General features: G+C 41.9%; 1 protein-coding gene across 1 annotated transcript in view; it reads right to left on the bottom strand.

Annotated features, from left to right (window-relative positions):
- Nucleotides 1–1993: 1993 nt before the first annotated feature.
- Nucleotides 1994–18512, bottom strand: part of SP3 (Sp3 transcription factor) — a 39811-nt gene continuing 23292 nt past the window's right edge. Inside the window, exons 5-7 of the mRNA XM_067549226.1 lie at nucleotides 7860–8052; nucleotides 4552–4748; nucleotides 1994–3713 (exon numbers count right to left, since the gene is read on the bottom strand). Coding sequence (XP_067405327.1) covers nucleotides 3397–3713; nucleotides 4552–4748; nucleotides 7860–8052 — 707 coding nt within the window. The 3' untranslated portion in view covers nucleotides 1994–3396. The remainder of the gene's footprint in view (nucleotides 3714–4551; nucleotides 4749–7859; nucleotides 8053–18512) is intronic.

The following is an 18512-nucleotide window of genomic DNA, read 5'->3' as shown; positions in this document are numbered from 1 at the left end:
ACCAAAGCTACATAACTCAGCTTCTGTGGGAAGTGCCTGTGCTGACTGCAGTCTGAAAAAAACCCCTAGAATTTTCTGGGGGATTTAATAGTTAGTGCATGCTTCAAAAGGAAGAACTATGGATGTCTCAGAACCAAAAATCTTACAAGCTAGGGGAGATTCCTGCATGAATTGCAGTGGAGACACAGGGTTCAAGAATGAGAATCCTGCACAGATGGCATCTTTAAAGAATCTAAGTTATAGTCTCAGATAAAATAGCTTGGCTGCACATAGCTCTTTAAACTACTGCTCATAGAAGTTGTCATTTTACATTATGTGAAACACAGCAGGAAGTCACTGAAGAGCCATTGAGAGGTCTTCCGATTCACAATCCTCCTTTCATCTGCCAGAAACATGATCCACCACACCATCCTGAACACATAAATGAACAGATACCTCTTCAGATTTGTGCAATCAGGAAGCATTAACAACAATGGTAAAAGCAAAATTATAGTGCTAACTATGACATCATTAATATCATTTGGTAATAAAAGTTCCCCAGCCCACTCAAAAATTTGAGCTTTTGAAAATTCTGGTATCATGCACTTGGCCGTCTGGCTGTCAAACAAACATACTGAAGAACCTTCTATAAAGATCTACTATGACCTACATCACCACTGATCAATACTGCTTTTGTTCCAAAGTACTCCTGGGCCTTTTGGGAGCACAGAATGGACATGTAGGTTCCATCCGTAGTTCCTCGAAGATGTTTGTTCTAATTATAGACTAGAAAGTCACATTTTAATGTGCAATTCTACTCTGAAAAATGGTTATGTAAATATGGCACCTTCTTACTCAGCAGATCTGTTCTATGTGGGCAATAAGTCATACCTGTTCAATGATTAAAATAAATTTTTGCTACAAAGCCAATGAGAGAGAACTGGATTCTATTCTGACTCAAGCATCATCAATAATTATTAATAATAATAAAGATCCAACAGCAGAACCTTTATTGCTGTGGAAGTGCAAGGTAGAAAGAATCCAGCACGCCCTGTAGATTCCAAGTTGACTTTACAGCCCTGACAGAAAACATCTTTTTAATTGTAAACTAAAACAGATCTGACGTCACAGACAAAGTAACCCAAAAGGTAATTTTAAAGAACGCTTTTCAGTGTTGAGCTGCAATTCATTCTGCTGAAAAAACAGGGGCTGGCTCCTGAACTCTCTTAAGAAGGACCCCATTAAGCAGTTGGGTTGTTCCTGTCACTCACAGCACTTTGACTTTTGACCAACTTTACTCCACCAAAGCTGCCTTAAAAAGACTGATTCCTGGCCAAATTCAAGGATTCTTCATGCTCATCTTGACTTTTCAGCTATATTTGACACCACTATCCCCTCTCTTGGCTTCCTGGACTCAATACTCTATTACCTTCTCCACCGCCTTTTTCGGTGTCTCTATCTGCCTCACTTCTCCCACTCTCTGTGGGTATCACTGTTCTGTTCTTCATCTCCTCTCCTCTCGTTCCTACACTATCCTTCGGGTGAATTCATCTCACTTCTATGAATCTCTGAGATGAGAATCCCAAATCTACCTTGGCACCTCAACCTCTCCTATCTAGTCATGCACTGTTGAATGAGACAAGTCTTCCTGCATGTCCTGCCACCAACTCAAACATGGCTAAAAATCTGCTCTTTTCCTATGAGCACTCTGCTTCCTTGGCACAGCTGAAAACACCATCCTACCTGTTATCCAGAACTTTCAAGCTCATTATTCTATTGCAACTCCTTTCCCCCTACATCAAGGCCATTGTCACATCTTGTTTCCATTGCTGACCCTTCCTTTGTGCAACAGGAATTTCAAGGATCAACTATGTCAAAGCAAGGTCAGAAAAAAAATACAACTATTTTCATTACGAAGTATTAAAGTATTAAAAATGTGATAGCAAATCACACTTTGTTATATAGCACAAAGGAATGCAGTAAACACCAAGTCAAAAGAAAAAAAATAGTGTTTTATTAACTACCACACTGTTATAATACACTTTAAACGTACAATAAGGTAGCCTTTAAATTTGAGGTGGTTTTAAGAATAACGAACAGATTTCCAAATGTTTGTAAATAGGTGAACTGCTGTAATTATTGTTGTACATTTTTGGAAAATGGTATAGAACTTACAGACTGGCTATGTAACTTTATTTTGTACATTTTTTCTATAATTGAAAATATAAACAAGTAATTAAAAATAAAAAGAAAATTCAGCATAATAAAAAAAATATGTTTATCAGTTAAATGTACTGGATACATACAATTTAAGGGAAGAAGCAAAAAAAGGAAAGATGGTTGATATTTAAATGCAGATTGACTAACCAAAAGCTAAACAACAAACAAAAAAAACCTTGTAAAACCCCTAGTTCACTATGACTAATATCCATATGGTTGGGAGCATTGTCACTATGGAAGTGATTTTCTGTTATATTTGCATATGTTATATTTTTACTGGTAAATTACATGATGGCTGTTAAGGCCCTGACAGACAGATGGTTTTGGAAACAAGATTTCATAAAAATCACTGCTGAGACGCAATACACCTAATTTTTGGTCCTCCAATGTTCAAGAAAAGGGATATATTTCACTATAACATTTGCCTTACCACCCAAAAGCCTCAACCTATACATTTTTTTAAACATTTTAAACTTTTTAACATTGGTTATATTGCCCAACTTGGTTATTGAAAGAATATTAACAAGACATCATTTTGGCAAATTAAATCTTAAACATGGCTTTTCAACAGGATTTAAAAGGTGACTATCCCTAGAGTTCCATGTTAAAATGTAGTTTTCAAAATCTTACAAGAGTAATGCTTAAAATATTGTACATAGTTAACCTAATTAAAATAATTAGCTTCAAAATGACAAGCTGATGAGCTAAGTAAAGCCTACACTATGTAACATTTGCTTGGAAACTTGATTTGTCAGTTATGCATAATAAAAATTCCAGTCATCAAGAAAATTACAAAATTTCTTTTATCATAACATGATTTCTTTTCACCCATCAACTTCTTTTTATCTTACAATAGATAAATACCAACATGTTCTCATTTTTACACTAAACCACACAGGATTGATGCATTTGGTTAGACTACCATTCCCATAGTTAAATTTATTTTTTTAATATAACTTGGTAAAATTTCATCTCTTCTAGATTCCAAAAGTACCTACAAAACCCATGCAATTTTACCATTTTAATATACTATGGAATATCATACAAAGTAAGGCATTTCAGTGTCATGTATAACCAAGTTACTGTCAATCCAAAAATTTTTGCACATCAATAAAAAGATATCTAAGAACTTAGGAACAATATTCTTCTCACTACTGTATAAAAATAACCACAATTAATAGGTATCTTGTGTAATATTTACTCCATTGTCTCATTTCCAGAAACTGTGACAAGCTGTAAAGGTATTTCAGTGTTGGTAAGAATATCTTGATTGCTGGTGCCAGATGTATTAACAGTCCCTATTCCCGAAACAGAACCTTGCTGAATATTTGCAAGGATAAGTGTTGTTCCTCCTGCAGTAATCAAAGTATCATCAGGTGTTGCTTCTACTGATGCCAGCACTGTACTGCTAGAGTGAATACCTTTTTTATTCTGATGTGTTTTAATGTGTTTGGCAAGGTGGTCGCTTCTCATAAAGCGTTTTGAACATTCTGGACAGACAAATTTCTTCTCCCCTGTCACACAAGATAAAAGAGAAATTATCTTTACGTACAATATATCCATAGACCAGAAAAAAGTTTGCTTAATATATGAGATCCAAGAATTAAGAATTCCATGACCCATAATGTTGATGAGAAAGTAATGTCAATCTAATTTTTTTTTAAATGACAAGTTCTTCCCTCCCACATCTCCCCCAAAAACATTTAAAAAAATTTAAGGCATTTTTCTGTTTCCCTGGTGAGATTACAAAGATCTTTTTAGCATCATCTAACATGCTTGAACCCATTTGTTGCCTCTTCAGTTTCATTGTTGCTGTAACTGATAAAAACCCTCTTGCAGGTTATGGAGAACAGAGTGCAAATGAGCTTCCCCAGAATGGGGCTTGAGACTGATGCACATGATTAGCAGGTACCACTGATTGTACAGAAAGTACAGTCAAAAGCATAAAATAAACTATTTTAAAATAGATTTTTTTCTTATTGCTTTCTGTTATAATCCACGAGTTACTTGTAACAACAGTATCTACAAAATTTTCAAATGATAGTGTGATTTTCAAGGTCTGAAGCCCCTATCACTTCATTATGTATTAAATATTGCAGAAAACAAATTGCTTTTAATAGAAACAGATTTTAAAATTAAATATTTAGTATTTAATATTCAGAGGAGAACATATATTATTTATAAGAGTACTATTACAAATGAGACAGATCACAAACCAAATTTTGCTCTCAGATACACAACTTTCATGAAGTCAGTGGGAGAGTAATCAGAGACTAAAATTTGGCCAATTTTAAGAAAATTTTATCCTTCACATTCCTCCAATCAAATCTGCCAAAATCAAAGATTGATAACCTGTATGTGTTCTTCTGTGTCGCTGTAACTCATCACTGCGAGTGAACCTTTTACCACAGAACATCCAAGTACAAATAAATGGGCGCTCTCCAGAATGCCAGCGGAGATGAGCTCTCAAGTGTGAAGTCTTCCCATAAACTTTCCCACACCCTGGGATGTGACAGATGTGTTGTTTCTTTTTTCCCAAATTAGAGCCTCTGTTTAAAAAAAAACATACCAAAAACACTAAAATTATTCAGCAAATCTAAATTATTTTTACGAAACAATGTGTATTTTGTATGATTTAAAAAACGGTATTTTTTGTAGGTTAATCTGAGAGGTTTTTCAGAGTAACCCCAAATATAATGAAAGCCCTTGTGTACTGCACAGAAAGCTGGACCTGGATTCAGCAGCACTTTGGTGCAGTAGAGTGAAAATTCAGCAGCAACTTCATTTAAATGACAAAATGTAGGCTTTTAAAGAAATATGAAATTGAAAAATACAATCATTACAGTAGCTCAATATCAAAATCGATAGCAGGAAGTCCATTTAATGTATAATCTCCACATTTTCAGGATCTTAATATTGCAAATACTTGTGTATTTGCAAAGAACAACTGCACTGTTGAAGTTGTCAAATGAGAAGCGGGAGGTTTTGGCAGCTGGGAAGGGGACAGATGGGGCTTTTGGCACCTTACAGAGGCATGGAATCAATTTCAGATTGAAAAATAAGGAAATTAGTTGAATGTTTCTGCTAAAATGAGCAGCAGTGAAACAGTTAATGATGTTGATATTTAAATTGTCAGACAAAGCCAACTGTGATGAGTGGATCAATCTATACCTAAGTTATCATTTCAGGCTGTCTGCTGACTCAAGAAAAAAAATCTGAATTTTTTACTTTGTTCACGTTTTCAAGGTTTCTTCACAACAATAAAGGCAGTTTATCTCTACCAGTTTTGATCAAGAACACTTCTCACTTCATCTTCATTTTTCAATTAAATATCCCAAAGGAAATGTACTTCTTCAGCCAACAGGAACATCTCAAACACATCTCTCTCTTCTACTTTAAATCTCAACTGAGCCCTTCCATTTGTCCATAACTTTAGTTTCAACTTTGACTGCTAGGATACATCTACACAGTAAAAAAAGACTGGCAGCAGCAAGTCTAAGAGTCCGGGGCAACTGACTTGGGTTCACACCAAGGGACTAAAAATAGCAGTGTAGATGTTGGGGCTCAGGCTGGAGTCCATGCTCAGGGACCCCACCACCATCTGCACAGGATTCCATAGCCTGGGCTCCAACCTAAGCCTGATCATCTACATTACTATTTTTAGCCCCGCAGCAGGAAGTCTCAAGACCCAAGTCAGTTGACCCGGGCTCTGAGACTCACTGCCATGGAGCAGTTTTGCTGTGTAAACCCTTAGCTCACCATCGTCTCCTGAATCTCTTCTGGTCAAAATTTAAAAAAAAACAATCTAAAGTTAGGCTTCTAAATTCATATTAAGTCACCCAAATAAACAGCCCAATTTTCAATAGTGCTGAGTACTCAGCTGATTCCAAAGGGATTTAGAAACCTAACTTCAGAAAAACATTATTTTAAACCGCCCATGTTCTGAAGATGGCTGAGAATCAGTCACCCCTAGTGTAACTAACTTATTCCGCTGGCAACAGTTCCATATTGACCCATCCACCATCAAAGTAGCCAGCTCACAGAGTAGCCTGTCTCTAAGAAATAGACCTAATGTATTCCCTCCCTACCCTTTAATGTGACCCTGGATCCCCCAATCCTCAATTCAATGGATTCCACCTTTATTTCAGGATCCAATTCAAGATCATCTGTTTTGAAAAACCCTTATGTTGTACTTGTTCCAGTCTCTCTCTTCTCCTACATACTGGTTCGCTCCGAGTGTCTAGCACTGCCTTTTCTATGTATTTTCCCTCCCCCAGTATTGTCATGGTAGGTGGAAGAATTCTCTGAATGATCTTGCCATCTCAAGTCATTATCCTTATTTCATATAATCAGAAAACATGTTCATCCCTTGCTTATGCTTTCCACACTACTTATTGATCTTACAACCAAATAGTTTAATATGTTCTGTATAATTAGTCTTTACATCACTTTTCAGTAAGGTATGCCACAGTCCATCTCTTTATCTTGTAATTTATACTAAAACACTTTCTATTTAAAAAAAAAAAAAAAAAAAAAAGCCTGAGGGAGACACCAGGGATGGAAAACTTCAGCCCCCAGAGTAAAGAGTACAGCAAAGTTATAAGCAGTTGAAAATAGGGTTTTATAATGCAAAGTGTAAAGCTACTTTAACTATAAACACTGCTAACAGCTCTGCCCATAATTAAGTTGTATTGTATCATTTTGCTAGGAAATACTTTTGGTTTTAGTAGACATAGTTGTCTGTTCTAGGTATCTTCCTTGCAAGCACATCGACAAACTAACAGAGAAGACATGGCAGCAACAGGGGCAGCCAGATTTAGATAGCCTCTCACAATCCTTAGACAGTAACAGGTTTATAGAACCTTAGGTTGTCAATATGTCCCCAAGAGAGAATCAAGAAGTTTATATTAGACTTTCAAATAAAGTAGGCACCCATTTTAAATCTTTGCCTACATAACGTTCTCAAAATGAACATGAAAATTCTAGTACAAAGGCTATTTTCCAATATATAATAGTTTCAGATACAATAATGCTATCCTAGATATTTCCAGTTCAGAAACGCAACTTCATTTCTTCCCTCCTCCTCCAGTTTCCTATGCCCATAACAAGATCCTTACTGAAAATATGTCAAAACACAGCAGCTCTCTAAAAACCACAAAAATTACAAGTATAAAGAAATGCAGGCTAAGGTTTCATACCATTCCCTGCCCTTTAGGAGACCAAGCTGTGGAATCTTTTGTTTAATCAATCAGGAAATACATGAACACAAAACTTAATCAAATCCTTGAAAACTGAGATTTGGTAGGCAGCCAATCTCAGCTCTGCATATATAGAAAACAACACACTTTCATATTACTTAGGGGTATGTTCTGCCACCCTTACTGATGTTGAGTAGTACCTTATTCCCAAAGTAGTCCCATTAATTTCAATGGGATAACTCAATGAGCATGGAGAAATACTTGACTCACTAGAGTGCTAGAATTTGACCCTTCTCCTGTAAACATAAAAGAAGAGCTGAAGATGTTTTATTGCATAAGCTCAGTGCCTATAGATCTCCCATGGCTACAGTCAAGAAGTTTATAACTGAGTCTCCTATTTTTTTCCCTCATTATTTGTTTTCCACATAACAAGTATTATATGGACCCTAAACAGCTGCATACCTCCCACCACCTTCTTTACAGTTGGGACAGGTACAAGCAACTCGTCGCAATCTTTTTCCTTCTTGATGTGGTTGGTCCCCTTCCTCGTCTACCACCTGTACTCTCAAATGTGTTAGATCATTGGTATTCAGTGTTGAATCGCCACTGAGCTGCCACTCTTCTGGATCAGGCTCCTCTTCTTTAATCCTAATATCTAAGGAAAAGAACAAACACACATCCATGAATAGCCCATTAAACAGAGAGAAGGAAACCATAATGATCAAATCTTGACTGCAAATAGCACTATGTCACTCTAAAGACAACAGTTTTTAATGCATACTGACATATACTGACATTGTAGCCTATTCTGTATTTAAAATGTATATTTAACTATACATTTCAAAGAGCAAGCCAAAACTAGACCACAATGTCTAAAACTTAAAGTTAGAACTGTTCTTAGGAGAGAAGGGCGCCCCCCAAGACCATTTCTTCTGGTTGGGACTCGGGGAGTAGAGTCCTTACAGAGGTTTGCACAGCTTTAACTATATCAGTTTAAAAACAGATTTAAGTTAAACTGATGTATCTCTCCCATGCAGACAAAGCCTAAAGCTAAAAAGTGTTAACAGTAAACTTATTCAGAAGCTTGGTGAATGGTAAAAGGTAATCTAAAATGATTGAAAAATAAATAAATTTTCTGAATGCATGTATTTGTAATTTTAAAACTACACGTTTTAAAGGTAAACTGAAAGATTCAGTGTTTGTTTTATAAACCCTTGAGACACAAATTCAGGGCTTCTGAAACACAGAAGAGCACCCTGAACAACTAAATCAGAAAATGGAGCTACATTCCTAATACTGCTTAGTTTGTAATTTCCATACTTGCAAGAAAAAAACTACATAAACCTGAACTTGAGTACCGGCAGGTGAGTGAGAACAGGGGGGAACTTATTCAGAATAACAATTTTCTGCATTTAAAGACCTTTTCAGTTATCGGGTTTTTTAAAATAAAACTTAACACAGCAAAGTTCTAGTTTCTTTAAATTAACAGCTATATTTAAGTGTTGCAATTTTTTTTTATTTGCAGGACTCCCCAAAAGAGCAGTTTTGAAAGTGCTAAGGACATAGAGAAAAAAATAAAAATTCCCATGAACCTGCAATAATTTACTATATCATTTTGGGGTTTAAATTTATACAAGTCAGCTAAAACAAAACCCTTAGAAATTAAAGTGAAAACAAGTATTTCAGGATTGTTTTGCGTTTTTTATTGTTTCTAAATTATAACCATTTCTTTAGATATTTTGAAGAATGAAACCATCCTATGTTCTGAGCGCATAAAATAAAGAGTGTAATTTACAAATAGGACTGTGCTCCCCCTTCCCCCCACAAAAAAAAATCTTTCTAAAACTCTACAACGCAAAACAGATGGGTTTTCAAAAGAAAACTCCCTGCCCCACAAACTGATCATCATTCTCCTTCTCAAATGCTTCTGAGGAGAGCCACAGGTAAAGGCTACAATTTAAAAATATAATCCTCATTCAGTTTTTTGTTCAGGTAATTGTGCTTTAAGGACTAGGAAGAAAAGCAAGGGGAAACCGTGTGGGAAAAACAGGCAGACATATAAAAACTACTCAAAATGCCCTCACAGATGTTTTTAGTATGCCACAGCTTTCACACTGAAGATTATGTAGACAATGTTGGTATTGCATTTCCATAGTTGCCTTTCAGTGTCCCACTGAACTACAGTGCTCTAGCTGAGGCATGACTGATGGACAAGGCCCCCTGTACTCTGTGACAAGCTGGACCTAAATTCTGTTGCAAGGTCCCCTACATTCTACAGTAAACTGTTGGAAATTCTGTGGCAGGTTCAGATACATTTTTTTATATAAATGTTTCTATTAAGTAGGAAACAGTACTGCCAGCAATCTCATCTCCTGTGTTTTTATGTTTATATTCTATTTCACACTGTCCCCTTGTTTTCAATATGCCATATATATATATATATAAATAAATTAGGTTTAAGAGTTAACGTTTATTAAGATGAAATGGGCAGTTCATAAACTCAAAAGCTAAGGGTTTCAGGTTGTCTGCAAGTTCACGAAGACCCACTGCAATTGCTTCCATTCTGTTCACCTTTTCAAGTTTTCCTTGGCATCTATTGGGTTAGATACAGGCGTGGGTTTGCTTGTTGATGGACTTTTCGTTTTTTGACAAGACGAAAGCTGAGCTTCTGTGTACAATTCTGCAGCAAAAATTAAATTCTGCAGTAGCAAAATACACAGGCTTGCAATCTGAATTTACAAATATTTGATGGACAAAAGAGTAAGAGAGTCGTTCAGAAAACTGAGTTTAAGAAAGGAATACCCTAGGTCCAGGAGTTATGGAGTGAAACTGAGCAGATGTAAATGCCATGTTTGAAAACTGTTCTTAAGCATGGTTCTGGTGTTGCAGCTACCATGACTCGATAATCTAATATGGAAAGGATTTTTCTAGTTTCTGATATATCAGTGTAGTACAACTGGGCCATTTGCTTCTCATATCACATGATAAAAGCATCAGTCAAAGTAGACCAAATTAAAGCAAAAGAGTTTGGTCTGTCTCTCTTAAATTTCCATTCCTGCTCTGCTTCAACTGGATTAAAACAGTATTCTCTTGCACTATTTTTTTTTTAAATGAAAAACTGAGAGTTTCCCAATGACTGAAAAAGGCAGATGAACTGAGAAAAGGGGAAATAAATGTTTCACTTAGAAAAAGCTTCTTCATTCCAACTAATTTTCAGTTTATCTGCCTCCGCTTCATGCAGGATTGTCAATTGAGACGATCTCAAAAGATACTTGTGGTTTTCAAACTCTGTTAAACCTGCCCAGCTGTATAGAAAAATATGAAAGTGAAATTCTGCTCACTAACTAATTTTTTGTAATTCTGTCTAAAAGTAGTCTGTTTCATAACCAAAGCTTTCATAAAAGCATGGGTTCAAGTTAGCTCCTCAAACCAGTCTCCTCACTGTTAAGCTGATCAGATCAGCTATCTACTCAGAGAGCATCCAGATAAACCCTAAACAGATGACACAGATAGTCCTTGTTGTTTCAGGTGGAGTAAGTAGTCTATAATGAATGCATAGGTGAGACAGTTTTCTGCTTCCTAGAAATATCTCGTGAACCGGCCCCAAGCATGTTAGCTTTGTGAGGTTCAGCCATGGAGATTCCAGGTCATGAGGTGAAGGGACTTGAGGTTTGGGTGATGCAGGCAGCCATGGTCCTGGGAGACCACTAGAATGCGAGGTAGACAGATTGGAGTTTCTACCATGAGGTCTAGGAGCGTGGTGAACCAGTGCTGGCAGACCCAGGCCAGGATTATCAGGATTACTCATGCTTTGTCCCTTATGATCCTCAGCAGGATCTTGTATATGAGAAGAATGGGAGGAAATGCATAGAAGAGATGATCCAGCTAAGTAAGGAGGAAAGTGTCTGCAAGAGACCCAGGAAGAAGCAGAACTGGAAACACTTTCTGTGTTTGTCGCAAACAGACCTGTCTAAGGAGTACCCTACTTTTGGAAAATGGCTTTCATGATATCTGGACAGATGCACTACTCATGATGGTTGGAGAAGGATCTGCTGAGGTGATCTGCTAGTTTGTTCTGTGATTCCGGCAGTTAGGAGGCTTCAAGGTGTATCGAGTGAACTATGCAGAATTCCCACAGGCAAAATGCTTCCTGGCACAAGTGAAAGGAGCAGGCTCTTCCCTGCCTATTGATATAAAATATTACTGCTGTGTTGTACATGAGAACAGACATGTACTTGTCAGCCCCATGGGGTTGGAATGCCTAGCAGGCCAGGCGGACCGCCACAAGCGCCCCGATGTTGATGTGTAGCAAGAGCTCTTCTGGATACCAGAGGCCCTGAGTTCTGAAAACCCCAATTGAGCGCCCAGCCCATCACTGAAACGTCTATGATGAGACCCTGATGGTTGGGGTCTTCAGAATGGAATCCCTGCATGCACCCCAACAGATACAGCCACCAATGTGGGAGGTGACCACTGATGGGGGAGCTGTGATAACTCCGTCTAAGTGGCGTCGGCTCAGAGAGCATACAGAGGCTAGCCATGTCTGGAGAGGCCTAAGCTGAAGTCTCACATGCTCCACCACATAGGTGCATGATCCCACGTGGTCCAGGAGCTTCAAGCAGTTTCTCGCTGTGGTGATGGATTTCTGAGGCTCTAAGCATCCCTATCATTTGGAACCATGCTTCTGGGAGGAAGGCTCTGGCTTGGACTGAGTCAAGGATCACCCCAATGATCTCTATCCTTTGAACCAGGGAGAGAGCAGACTTCTGCACACTTATTAGGAGACCTAATTCCTGGAAGGTTGACTGTATTAACTTTATGTTGGACTTCACTTGGGCCTTAGTCAGATCTCTGATCAGCTAGTCGTCAAGGTAAGAATAGACCCAAACCCCCTGCGCCATGCACTTAGTAAACACTTGAGAAGCAACTGATAGGCCAAATGGGAACACTGCAAATTGGTAGTGCACTTGGTTCACTATGAACCCGAGGAGCCTTCTGTCTCTCTGAAAGATTGAAATATGGAAGTAAGTGTCCTTCAAATTGAGGGTGGTGTACCAGTCCCTTGGATTCCGGGAGGCGGATGATGGAAACCATGAAGACCATGCGGAACTTTAGTCTCTTCATGAACTAGTTTAGTTTTCGCAGTTCTAGAATCAGTCTGAGATTGCCGTTGGCTTTCAAAATTAGGAAATAACAGAAGTAGAACCCCCGACCTCTTAACTCTGGTTTCTACCCTTAGGAGTGACTGCACCTTGTGGGAGTGAAGGAGGGGAGATAACTCAATTGAAAGGTGTATCCAAGTGCTATGGTGAATAGCACCTAGCAGTCTGGAGTAATACAGGCCCACACCCAATAGAAATGGGATAAATGGCCCACAAAAACTGGGGAAATTGAATCCAAGTTCTGTCCTGGTACGTTGTCCTTGAGCGTCCCATCAAAAGGCCTGCTTAGACCCCAAAGAGTGCCAGAAGGTGAGGGGGGAGGGAGGAAGGAGAGGCAGACATGGACACAGTAGAGTATTGGGGTGGAGGTTTTCTGCTAAAGCCCTTGCCAAATCAGTGGTGGAAAGAAATGAATGGCCGGTTGAGATTTACGTTTTCGTGAGGGTGCTGGTGTATACAGCCCTAAGGACTTCAATGTGGGCCACTAGTCCTTTAGGCTGTGCAGCTTAGAGGCCATCTGCTCAGAAAAGAGTGACATACCCTTGAAAAGAAGGTCCTGCAATGTCTGTTAAACCTCATGGGAAAGCCTGAGGATTGAAGCCAAGAGGTTCTCTGCACTGCCACCACTGAGGCCATGGACTAAACTATAGACTCCACCCTGTAGGGATGCCTTTGCCATGGATTTGCCTTCCTCCACAAGAGCTGCAAATTCTCATCTGGACTCCTGTGATAGCAGCTCCTTAAATTTTTACACGGAATTAAGTTAAATTGTACCTGCTCAGGAGCACTTGCTGATTTGAGATACTGAACTGGAGGTCACTGTGGAATAGACCTTTCTACTAAAGAGGTCTAATATTTTGGCATCCTTGGCCTTGGGGGTTGGTCCCTGCTGACCCTCTCGTTCCCGTTCATTGACCGAAGAGCCCAGTGGTGGGTGCATATAAAGGAATTCGTACCCTTTAGCAGGGACAAAGTATTTCTTTTCCATTTTCTTTGCCCAGCATGCCTTCAGCTGATGGGTCTGCCATAAAGCCTTGATGGCATCCATAACAACATCATTTAAGGGCAATGCCACTCTTGAAGGTCCCATTGCCACTACAATGTCCACCTGGGCATGGGAGGACTCCCTGATCTCCTCTACCAGGATCCCCAGGTTTTGAGCCACTCTCTTGAGGAACTCTTGATGCGCCCTGTAATCATCCTGGGAGGGCACTATGTCTACTCCCATGACCACCTCATCTGGAGAGGAGGAGGATGCCTGTACAGGCAGAGGACACTGCTCTTCACCCTGATGTGTCTCATGGTGCCAAGTCTTGATAATCAGCACCAGAGCCTGGATCCTGCTCCAAGTGGGGTGGTGGAGGCACTCTGGACTCCAACACCATGGAGCATGACCTTCTGGAATGGAACCCCGGTATTGGTGGGAAAGCCCAGAAAGGCCACTGAGCTGGCATCTGCCACTGTCCTAGTGTCCACACCATAGATGGGATGACCTAGCTTGGGTCCATGGCAGGATAGTGCTGACTGGAGTGACAGTGTGCTGACTGTCTCTGAAGACTCCCTTCCTTGAGACCAGGATAGAGCAGTGCCAGTTATCAGTGCCGGGAGGGAGGAGGCCCTTTGATGGCACCTGAGGCCTCAATGCTGCGGAGGTCCTTCCCACCGGTGCCACCACTTACAACTCCTGTACTACTAGGTAGGTGGTTCCAGTGGACAGAGTAAATCTTTTGCTGCCACAAATGCCTCTGGGATTGACAGTATCTCCAGGGCAGTGGAGCTCCAGTGGCTCTCCTGTGGTGGGAAGTCCATCGGTGACGGACTCAATGGCACCTGTTCCAGGGCTGGTGTTGATGGCATTGCACGTGTTGCTGGAGACGCAGAGTGTCCTGGCATGGGTCACACTCTACTAGTCTCTCTCTGATCCACTAACTTCAGGGTTGGGGATTGACCGTTATCGATCTTTTTCTGCTTCTTAGACTGATGCCAAACTTCCCTCACTGGAGCATTTTTCTTCAGCACTGGGGATGCCGGATAGTGTCAAGGCTCCTGAGAAGCACAAAGAGTGTCTTTTCTCAGTATCAAAGATGAGGAACATCACTGAGTCTCCCGAAGAGTAGCTGGGGCATTCCTTACCGAGGCTGAAGTACTCAGTACCGAGTCTGACAGACCCAGCCCCGAGTGAGGCCGAAGTGTTGCCTCCATGAGAATAAAACTGAGCCTAGGATCTCTATCCTTTTTGGTGCGAGGCTTGAAGTCTTTGTAGAGCTTAACAGTGCTCCCATATGTGAGCTTCCCCCAGGCACTTAAGGCAGCTGGAATGGGGGTCACTCACAGGCATAGGTTTGTGGCAAGATGCACAAGGCTTAAACCCCAGAGACAGAGGCATGGCCTGGTACAGGGCAGGGTTTAACCCTGCTGAGTTGGGTTCACTAACCTAACTAACTATTTATCTAACAATTGAAACTTAACTATTAAGAACAAAGATAACTATATACAACAAGAGTTAGAAAGTCTACTGAAGGAGTACTTGTGAATGCAAGGATGAGGCAATTCTAGCCATCACAGGTGGTAAGAAGAAACTGAAGGGGCGGCGGGACACTTTACATCGGCACAATGAGTGCACAACTCCAGTGGCACCAGAGCCAATCAGATGGATGCCAGTGGAGGGAAAATTTTCTGGCAGTGGTGCTCAGGGCAAGCACACACCTATACTGGAATGGACATGAACAAGCACTCAAAGAACTCCTCATTACTGTAGGCAGAGGGGGCAAAACCCCACACAGTTAATGCAATCCAACCATCCACAAATGCTTTCAGTAAGCATGACTGGATGTGATGAGCTATGTAATTACAAATATTCACACAAATGCAGCCTCTTCCCCTGGATACCAAAATCATCCTGTCTACCCACTCAGTTAAGCTTTACAAGTCTCTCACCAGATAGGCAGAATTATGGTTCTCAGACACCATGCATATTCTGCAGTGGGCTCCCCGTATATCTATGTCAACTTCCTCATGGGTATCTCAGTTAAGTCACAGAGAGGTCTTAAGAGTGCAGACACTCAACTTGCAATTCCCATTAATTCATTCTATATAGCTGGGTCCCTTGGAATGGCTGAGAATGTTTTGTTTTTTGTTTTTTTAAATAAGGGAGACAAAAGGCACCAACTTGTCCTCCTATAGGATGTTAGGGACCTGTGATTCAGTCTCTCTTTTTCTGCCGTGGAGCCATGTCCTCCACATCTCTTATGTGTAATACAGCCACTCTCAACGTCATAGCTTTCCTTGATTATACTTTTGGATGGGAAGAAATTCTGCTGAATCATATTAGGCAAGAGTCAGATTTCTTGGGTGTGGTTTTTGTTTGGTCTAATCTAAACTAACTTCCTCCTCCAAGTCTCCCAAGAGGAGCAGTCTTCTGTGTCTCAGACTAAACTCTTCATAGCAGGAACTCTTTGTGTGCCTTGTACAGTGGCAGGTATACTGTCAGTACTTAATAGGGATCATCTTTCAGGAATCCCTGCTGAAAACTACATCAACTTGCTGATTGCTGATTATAGGAAAGTCTATAATCAGGTTCAAACAGAATTCATCCTATTGTAAGTTAGGCAGGAATCCTTATTGGGTAAACCAATCATTTTGTTTCAACTCCACCCGAAGTTGAGGCTGAACACTCAATGAAATAAAGGAGCTCTAAAAGCCCCAGATCTGGCTGGTGGAACATTGTCCCCATCTAATGAATCTGGCTGTCTTCCAAAGACCCTGTAGCAAATACCAGCGTCAGTAGTCTAACAGAAGTTGGTGGAAAACAGGGTTACTTACCAGTAACTGTTGTTCTTCAAGATGTGTTGCTCATATCCATTCCCATTTAGGTGTGTGCGCGCTCCGTGCACAGTTTCTTGGAACTTTTTTGCCCTTAGCAGTCCCGGTAGGGTCGGCTCAGGCGCCCCCTGGAGTCCCGCGCCTATGCCGCGGTACATAGGGCACTGCCGACCCCACCGGCCCCCAGTCCCTTCTTTCTGCCGACTCCGACAGTGGGGACGGAGGGTGGGTGCGGAATGGATATGAGCAACATATCTCGAAGAACAACAGTTACTGGTAAGTAACCCTATTTTCTATCTTCGAGTGATTGCTCATATCCATTCCCATTTAGGTGACTATATAGCCATACCTGGAGGTGGGTAGGAGTTAGCGTTGCGCCGCCCTGGCCAGGACGGCTCTGCCAAACCCCGCATCCTCTCTCGCCTGTTGTACGATGGCGTAGTGGGATGTGAAGGTATGCACCGTCGACCAGGTCGCTGCTCTGCAGATATCCTGCAAGGGCACTCTTCCCAGGAAGGCCGCAGACGAGGCCTGAGCCCTGGTCGAGTGTGCCGTTACAGCCCCTGGAAGCAGTACCTTTGCCTGCTCCTAACAGATCTTGATGCAGGCAGTGATCCAGGTGAAGATGCACTGGGTGGAGACAGGTGAGCCTTTCATCCGGTCCGCCACCGCCACGAACAGCTGCGTTGACTTCTGGAAGGACTTGGTCCTCTTGAGGTAGAAGGCCAAGGCTCGTCTGACATCCAAGGAGTGCCATCTCCGCTCCTCCTCCGAAGCATGTGGTTTAGGAAAAAACACAGGGAGGAAGATATCCTGGTTATAATGAAACTGGGACACCACCTTCGGCAGGAAGGCCGGGTGGGGCCTCAGTCGGACCTTATCTTTATAAAAAACCGTATAGGGAGGTTCTGAGGTTAAGGCCCTTATCTCAGAAACCCTTCTGGCTGATGTGACAGCCACCAGGAAGGACACCTTCCATGAGAGGACGAGCAGCGGGCATGTAGCCAAGGGCTCGAAGGGGGGTCCTGTCAACATGGCGAGGACCAAGTTCAGATCCCAGGGAGGCACCGGGTCGCGGACCTGGGGATATAGCCTCTCCACACCCTTGAGGAACCTAGATGACAATGGGGTGTGAAAACATGGATCTGCCCTCCATCGGCTAATGAAAGGCCGAGATGGCAGCCAAGTGTACCCTGAGAGAGGCCAGGGCTAAGCCCTGTAATTTCAGGTGAAGGAAGTATTCCAAAACTGCCTGAATTGGCGAGGATCTCGGTAAGATGCCCCGGGACTGAGCCCAGCTTGTAAAACGCTTCCACTTGGCCCTGTATACCAACTGTGTGGAAGGCTTCCTACTGTTAAGTAAGACCTGCTGCACTTGTATGGAGCAGGATCTCTCTCCCTCCGTCAACCACAGAGTCTCCACGCTGTCAGGTGGAGGGAGTCCAGGTCCGGGTGGAGCAGGCGACCCTGGTCCTGGGAGAGTAGGTCGTGCCGCCTCGGAAGCGGTAAGGGCGTGGCTATGGAGAGGTCCAGCAATATGCTGAACCAATGCTGTCTCGGCCAGGCTGGGGCGATCAGTATGATGTCTGCCCTGTCTCTCTTGATTTTCAAGAGGACTCTGGATAGCAAGGGGACAGAGGGAAAGGCATACATGAGGGTCCCCGTTCATTCTATCAGGAACGCATCGGAAATGGAGCCTGGTTCGCGCCCTCTGAGCGAGCAGAACCTTGGGCATTTCCTGTTCCAGGCTGATGCAAAGAGGTCCAGATGGGGAACCCCCACCTGTGGAAGATAGAATCTACCACCTCCTGGTGTAGTGACCAGTCGTGCCGGGGAAGGAACGACCTGCTGAGGCGGTCCGCCTCGTCGTTCCTGACCCCCGGGAGGTGAGAGGCAGCTATGTGGAAGTTGTGTCTCACCGCCAGTTCCCAGAGCAACACAGCCTCCTGGCACAGGGCCGAGGAGTGTGCTCCCCCCTGCCTGTTCATGTAGAACATGGCTGCTGTGTTGTCCGTTAGGAGCTGCACTACCCTGCCCCGGAGGAACCGGAGGAAAACCTTGCAAGCAAGGCGGACTGCCCTGAGTTCCCTGACGTTGATGTGCAGGGATATCTCGCTTGGTGACCAGCGCC

The sequence above is a fragment of the Emydura macquarii genome, unplaced genomic scaffold (genome assembly GCF_026122565.2).
Source record: "Emydura macquarii macquarii isolate MOO-44397 ecotype Brisbane River unplaced genomic scaffold, CSIRO-AGI_Emac_v2 contig_1253, whole genome shotgun sequence".
In the NCBI taxonomy this organism is placed as follows: Eukaryota; Metazoa; Chordata; order Testudines; family Chelidae; genus Emydura; species Emydura macquarii.
Note: the sequence above shows the minus strand (reverse complement) of the source record. Positions and strands in the feature narration are given on the sequence as shown.